Here is a 7,599-nt window from a genome sequence, read left to right as displayed (position 1 = left end):
ATGCATACAATCATGTAGATACGGGTCAGGAGCTTCAAGTAATGTTCACATCAACCATCAGAATGGGGAAAAAATGTGATCTAAGTGACTTTGACTGACTGGTCAAAGCTGACAGGAAGATGACAGTAATGCAAATAACCATCTAAGTGACTTTGACTGTGGAATGATTATTGGTGGCAGACAGGGTGGTTTGAGTATCTCAGAAACTGCTGATCAGTGAGCAGCAGTTCTGCAGACAGAAATGCCTTGTTAATGAGAGAAGTCAGAGGATAATAGCCAGACTGGTCAAAGCTGACAGGAAGGTGACAGTAACGCAAATAACCAGACATTACAACAGTGGTATGCAAAAGAGCATCTCTGAACACACACCGCATCATAACTCTAAGTGGATAGGCTACAGCAGTAGAAGTCTAAAAAATATGTCTAATAAATACGTAATAAAGTGCTCACTGAGTGGATATCTTTGTCAGTTCTAATGTGCTCTTTGAGATTGTGGAAGTAGACTGTAGTTATGTTACTGCATAATGTTTTTAATGCAAAAAAGCTGTGTAAGGCAGCCTAGATTTCAACATTGGCTAAATGCCTGTAATGTACAGAAATGTGCAAAGCATAATTATAGTTAATATGAAGGAAGAAAGGGGAAATATTAACATATTTTTGCTGGGTCAGGTGCTTTAATAATATTAATGTATGTGAGTCAGTTGCTGATCTTGAGGTGAAAAACAGAAAACAGCAGACTCTGCCTATCTATCTGGCTATACAGAACAAGGATTGAGGGACACAGTTTTAATGGGACTTACTTAATGGTCCCTTGAACAATTACATGTCAGAAACATATATTTTGTTTTTCTTTCTGCCAAGAGCCGTTGTTGCACCTAATGAACAGAAGACATGCATATTTTAGGAAATACGATTCCTTGATTATGCAAGTTGCAAGAGGATCAAATATCCAGAGGCACCATTATTAAGACGCTTCATTAGTGAAAATGGCATTATGACTAATAAACATTAATTGGCTTGCGGTTTCCCCGAGTCTCTGCTGATTAATTACAACCTGACACTGTTAGTTAAACTTTCCTTGAGAAAACAACACACAACGGAGCTCGTTAATAACAAATCCTCTCCCAGTCTCCCAGCTGACTGAAGCAGACACAATGGTGACCTCCTCAGACATCAGATGGCTGTCATTAGTGTACCTCACAGATATAATTGTCATGGGTCACTTCCAATGCCGTTTTCCCCTTTTGACAGGGCTGGGCTGTTAATTGAGCAAATAATATAGCTTTCATTTTCAAAAGTACAGCAGTCAAAATGCTGTGCCCAGAATGGAAGTTTATACTCTCCCTTATGAAACTGTATGTATCTAAGGCAATATACTGTATATATTTGGCCCTTTTTGAAATAATCATAACTATCAGGAATTTCACAGTAATGCTTCAAAACCCCCCAGTCTGAGATGAGCGTGAGACAAATGCTATGTGTGTGAAACAGATGCAATATTATTTCAGAAGTAATATGTATGTGAGACAGATTCAGTGTGGCCTGCATATGTGTCTAATGTGAAGTTTTAGATTTGTGTATAAATAAATCGGTGACCGCAGAAGGAAGTGAGCTAAAACATTAATGAAAGAGAGTGAAGTTAAGCAGATATGCTCCATTGTGTGAAATCTAGAACACCATTTCAGTTTACTGTAGTGTGCATTTCCTAGGCTTCTTAGAACTCCCATTGCTTTTCCACAAAGTTACACAAGTCTTTCCTGTTACCTTGCTTTGTTTACATTGTTCACCTGACATTTGCTGTGAGGGACCATCCGACCCCACCAATCCCCCTAGTAAAATGGAAAGTTTTCAAACAAAAGGTTTGAGAAAGTCAAATGACATGGGTGTAATGAGACAACTTCATTTGATCCGTCTACAGAGAGCAGAAATCTCACTGGCATTGTCAGCAAGCCCCCATGTAATTAACTCAGTCCACAAGGCTGAAGTCTGATGCAACACAATCAAACAAACAATGAATAAGCCGATGGCAACATTAACTTCACACCAGAAGTGTGATAAAAAAAAAAGAAATATAACTAAAAACAAACAAACAGATTTTATTTTAATATGTGCCACAAGGATTTTTAATCAAGGAGTGAATTATATGTACCCCCTACTTTAGATGCTTACAGCATATCATTTAGTATAGTCTCCCCATGGAGTTTATTAACTGTTATTGCAACAATGATTAAATAAAACATTAGCAGATTAGCTGTTAGTTTTGGCCCTGTGCATATATTTAGATTAAGGTGTTTGGGGGAATTGTATTCCCAATGATGCAATGGGGGACCAGATATGGCAAAATAAGAATCAAATGAATAAATAAAAAATATATGGAAAAACAATTAAAAACAAATAAATTTACACAGAAATAAATAAATTAAATATATAAATAACTAAATACATGACCAAGGAAATTGTTGTTGTTGTGAATAGTTTTCAATATATTCTGTATTCATTGCTAATGCACCAAACTGCATCTCTGGGCCGTTGTCAGTGACCTATCCTAGTTAACCCTCGTTAACTAGGATGACTGCTGACAATTGTGACCTGATGACATGTTTTAGAACTCTACACAAAATTACACATAGTGGAGTGCAAAAATATGGCCACCCCCGGTTTGAATGTCTGTTACAATTAATCTGTATGTGATCGAAAGCAATCCTGAACTGTAAATGGTTAAACACGGGTCCTTTCTGCACATTTTGAAGCAAGATTGCTTTTTATTTTAATTTTTTACTGAAAAATGAAAAGGGCTCTGTGCAATAGTTTTTGGAACCCTTTTGGATTATTCTTTGTTACTTTTGAAAAAGATGATTGCTAAGGCCCAGACCCAGGTGATTTACTTGTTAGGGCTTCAATAAGTGAGGTGAGTATAAGTCCAGTGCTGAACTTTTTTTTCTGAAGTAGCTCCATGCCTTCTAAAGCATCCAACTGCAGTGGCTCTGCTGTTTAATATTAACAACCATGGGTTCCTCTAATCAGTTGTCCAAGAATTTCAGAATGAAGATGGTTCATTTCCCCAGATAAGGGGATGCCTGCAAAAAACTCTCAATCTTTCAAACGACCTATTTCCACTGTCAGAAACATTATTAGAAAATGGAAGATAAACAGAACCGTTGAAGTCCAAGGCAAAGTCTGGAAGGCCAAGAAAGATTTCTGATAGAATGGCCCGAGACCTGGTGAGAAATGCCCAGAAGAAGAACGTACACATCCGGTGCATAAGGGAGTGGCATAATTGGGCTGCCGCTCCGAGGGTGGGGGGAAGGGACTATGGTTGCCATGGAATCACGGTCCAGGGCTGGAGGCAATGTGGCATGAAGAAGTCCTGACGATCTCTTTCCAGCCACCGGAGGGCAGGGTTGTAGTAGTCTTTCCTCAATATACATGGGCGATAGAGATAGATGGGTACAATTGGTGTCCAAACTGGGAGAAAAATGGAGGGGAAAAAGGCTAGTTTTTTCATGGCTTTTCATAGTCTATATTTTCATTCTGTTTCTCATGCCACATTCATTCATTACCCCCCCCCCCCCCACAAACCTAATCATCTCAAAACCGAGGGCCAAACAAGAACAGGCTTGCATAGTCTTGTTTCTATATATAAATTCTTAAAAAAGAGGGACAATCAAGATAAAATTCAACTTCAAACCAACTTACATCAATAGTCAAATAGTGAAATACAAATTATATGCTAAATACAAATAGCTATGCTATTCAAAATAGCATAATTACATTTAAAAAGTCAAAATTGAAAATTATGCAATTCAATTTCTTTTGCCGCTAATTTCTGTCCATAAAAGCTCTTCTTCTTTCTGAATAAAGCTTTTCCATATTTTTCCTGTTTATGATACTGTAGTAGTGTGCCTGACTGTTGTCCTTAAGGACAAATGCCCCCAGATGATGGAGTAAAGATATCAATTCCTGTCAGTGAATGTTACTGAGTCTGAAGGGATTATTAAGATATTAAAATAACCTGTTTCTAGAGGAGAGGCTCAGACAGCAGAACTGTAGGGCTGATGCACGTGAGTGCTTCCAGAGACTTGGTAAGGTACTCTCTATCCGTATAACTGCAGACAGACATACAGACTACCGTATGCGTCTTTGTCAATGGTTCAATCAATGGTTAAAGTTTGTTTTTTTGTGTGTTTCCAGAAAGGGAGTTTTGCAGTCAGCTAGTTACATTAACTTGTTAAGACTGTGTTAAGACTTGTTAAGAAATTTTCATTTACATATTTGGAAGATAAAGTTCAGAGAAATGCAGATTGAGGCTATGATTTGTATATGTCTGTTTTTGTGTATGAGTACACCAAATGTCTGTCTCTTTATCATTTCGAGAAGAGGTATTGTAGGAAAGAATACATCAAGCAATTAAAGACCAAAACTCTGAAATAGAACATGAAGATGGAATCCAACAGCACAGACCTTCCTCCATATTTTTATATGGAGACCCTGGATATACCGCCAACCAAGACCTACCTAGCTGTTTTCATGGGGACACTGACCTACTGCTTCATTGTGGCTGGCAACATGACCATCATCCTCAGCATCACCCTGAACAGAAGTCTGCACAAGCCCATGTACCTGTTGCTCCTCAACCTGCCCATCAACGACCTCATGGGGGCTAGTGCATTCTTCCCCCAGCTCATCAGTAGCATCGCCCTGGATGACCGCTCCATCTCCTGCGCCGCCTGCTTCCTCCAGGGGCTGCTGCTGCACCTGTACGCTGGCGGGGCCTACGTCATCCTCACCGCCATGGCGTACGACCGCTTCCTGGCCATCTGCTGCCCGCTCAGGTACAGCACCTTGATGAGCCACGGCAACCTGCTGAAGATCATCATGGCAATGTGGCTGTTGGACCTGGCCCTGATATCGGCCCTCTTCTGTCTGATTGCCCGGTTTCGCTTCTGCGGAACCAGCATCACTGACATGTACTGCAACAACTCCAGCCTTGTCAAGCTACTCTGCGGGGACACCACAGTCAATAACTACTATGGTGCCTTTATCTCTTCTTTCCTGCTAGGGATCTCCTTGGTTTCTGTGGTCTTCACCTACATCCAGATCCTGGTGGCCTGCCTCACCAACAAGCAGTCAGACACCAGGAGCAAGGCCCTGCGCACCTGTGGCACTCACCTGACAGTGTACCTGGTGTTCCAGGCCACCAGCATATTGACTGTGCTCTCCCACAGGTTCAACCAGGTGTCTCTGTACCTGAGAAGGGTTGTGGGGGTCTCAATAATAGTGTTTCCCCCTATCCTCAACCCCCTGATATACGGCTTAAACACTAAAGAGATTAGAAGTGTAGTGATACATTTTTTCACAAAGAAAAGGATTACTGGCTTCAAAGGGTGAAAGTCTGACTCTTCAGTCCTGAATTCATTGTGAAGAACTGAATTTTTGGCATTAGTTGTAAGATGGCATGAATAATCTGCAATTGTTTGCCATTAACTGTAATGTTGTCTTTATCTAAAACACAAGTGGTACTTGAATTTCACACAACATATACACTCACTGAGCACTTTGCTTTTTATCAGACTTATCTAACCACTTAGAGGTTTGATGTGTTGTGTGTTCAGAGATGCTCTTCTGCATACCACTGTTGTAATGTGTGGTTATTCCCCTTGTCCTCTGACCTCTCTCATTAACAAGTTTCTGTCTGCAGAACTGCTGCTTTCTAGTGACTGTTGTGCATGAAAATCCCAGGAGATCAGCAGTTTCTCAGATACTCAAACCACCCTGTCTGGCACCAACAATCATTCCACAGTAAAAGTCACTTTGATCACATTTCTTCTCCATTCTGACATTTGGTCTAAAAAACAGCTGAACCTCTGTAGCCAAAGAGGTGACAATCATCTTAGAACTCACAATACTTTTTCATGAAGGGAGCCTTCCTTTTTTGCTTTGCATTAATTTTTGCTGCAAATTGTTTATTTAATATTATTGTTAAAGAACATCTAACCGCACCAGCCCCTCAAGTAAAATGGAATGTTTTCAAAGAAAATGTTTGAGAAAGTTTAATGACACAGGAGTACTGAGACAACTTAATCTGATCTGTGTAAAGAGCAGAAATCTCTCTGGCATTGTCAGCAAGTCCCCATCGCAACCTATAATTAACCGGCAGTCAATCTGCAAGGCTACAATCAGGTTTAACACATCAAACTACTTCTGAATAAGACCATGACTGCATAAACATCACACCAAAAGTACAATAAACAAAATGTATCCTAATTAAAGTGCCAAATGAGTTATGAAATACAAATGCATATAAATATGTCAAATGTTGTGTGTACTTATATGCTGCAAGCCTGTGTGAAAGGATATATGTTTCACATTTTCACAGAGATAAAAACAGAAGGATTTTGAATCAAGGAGTGCATTATTAACATTTAAAGGTCATTTCTCAGGACCTTTCTTTTTATTATTCTCTTTCTTCCAATTTTGTTAATACCATGTGGTCCTGGTTTTTTACACTTTTAAAATGCATGCAATAATATTGGCACCCCTCACAATTATTGTCAATAAAATCAAACAAAGTGAAATTGGAAATAGAATTTTACTTAATTTAGTTCCTCTCAGTTTAAAGGAACGATATAGTGTCATTCCATCACTTCCTGTTTTACTAGGGTATAAAAATGGTTAAGCATACCACTTAGCACTGTAAGGGCAATAATAAAAATGCGTAAAGCATATGGAATCATTGCAAACTTGCCAGGAAAAAGATGCAAGTGCACATTATCCCCACGGACGGTAAGATGGTGAGGGGGCCATGAGTAACCCAACAATAACACTTTGCTTAGATGAGTTGAATCTTTGGCTCACCAAGTCTCAAAAAGAAGTATACAATGGCACCACCATACCAACAGACTCCTTGGACGGGTGGCATAATGCCCTTACTGAGATATAAACAAAATCAAGCATCTGGAGTTAGCACCTGCTAAATTAGAATTATGACTGGAAGAGAGTGCTATGGTCAGATGAGACCAAAATCTAATGTTTTGGCTATACATGCTATGCACCCCGCGATGACCCAAGGACATAATTTAACTAGGGTGAAGGTATGTGCATGCTTGTACTTCTGATGTTGCTGAAAAGAAGTTAGTATCGTTAAATAATTATGACCGCTATGTCGAGAGACTAGATCAGCCAATAAATCAACCAAGTTACAAAGGCAGTAGCACCACTCTGACTTCTGCTTTATTCTGGTACAGACTGTCCAATAATCTCAAAAATAGTGCCTATATATTAACTCCAATTTCATTTATATTGAATCACAGTAAATTAGTAGATCATTCATCATTTAGACTTGATTGCTGAAGCAATCCCGCACTGCAACTGCTCCTTGAACTATTGCATGTCACATTGGCCATTATGTGCATCACTCACAAGCTGGCTAGATGTTTACAGTCATTTCAGAGGTCGCAGGAATAGCTAATAGTGGCTCAGGGACCCAAGAAGGCTAACATTAGCTTTTCCTGTTCTTGACATGAATGAACTGCCATGCGGAGGAGATCAATTTAACGACAAAGGTCAACATGTGCATAACACTGTGATACAATAAGCTTA

At 39.6% G+C, this 7,599-nt stretch overlaps 1 protein-coding gene across 1 annotated transcript; it reads left to right on the top strand.

Moving 5' to 3' along the window:
* Positions 1 to 4,440: 4,440 nt before the first annotated feature.
* On the top strand, positions 4,441 to 5,388 carry LOC133133519 (olfactory receptor 52J3-like). The gene has a single exon (XM_061249621.1). It carries the CDS (start codon positions 4,441 to 4,443, stop codon positions 5,386 to 5,388), a length of 948 nt encoding a protein of 315 aa, XP_061105605.1.
* The last annotated feature ends 2,211 nt before the right edge of the window (positions 5,389 to 7,599 follow it).

This window comes from Conger conger, chromosome 7, assembly GCF_963514075.1.
Source record: "Conger conger chromosome 7, fConCon1.1, whole genome shotgun sequence".
In the NCBI taxonomy this organism is placed as follows: Eukaryota; Metazoa; Chordata; class Actinopteri; order Anguilliformes; family Congridae; genus Conger; species Conger conger.
Note: the sequence above shows the minus strand (reverse complement) of the source record. Positions and strands in the feature narration are given on the sequence as shown.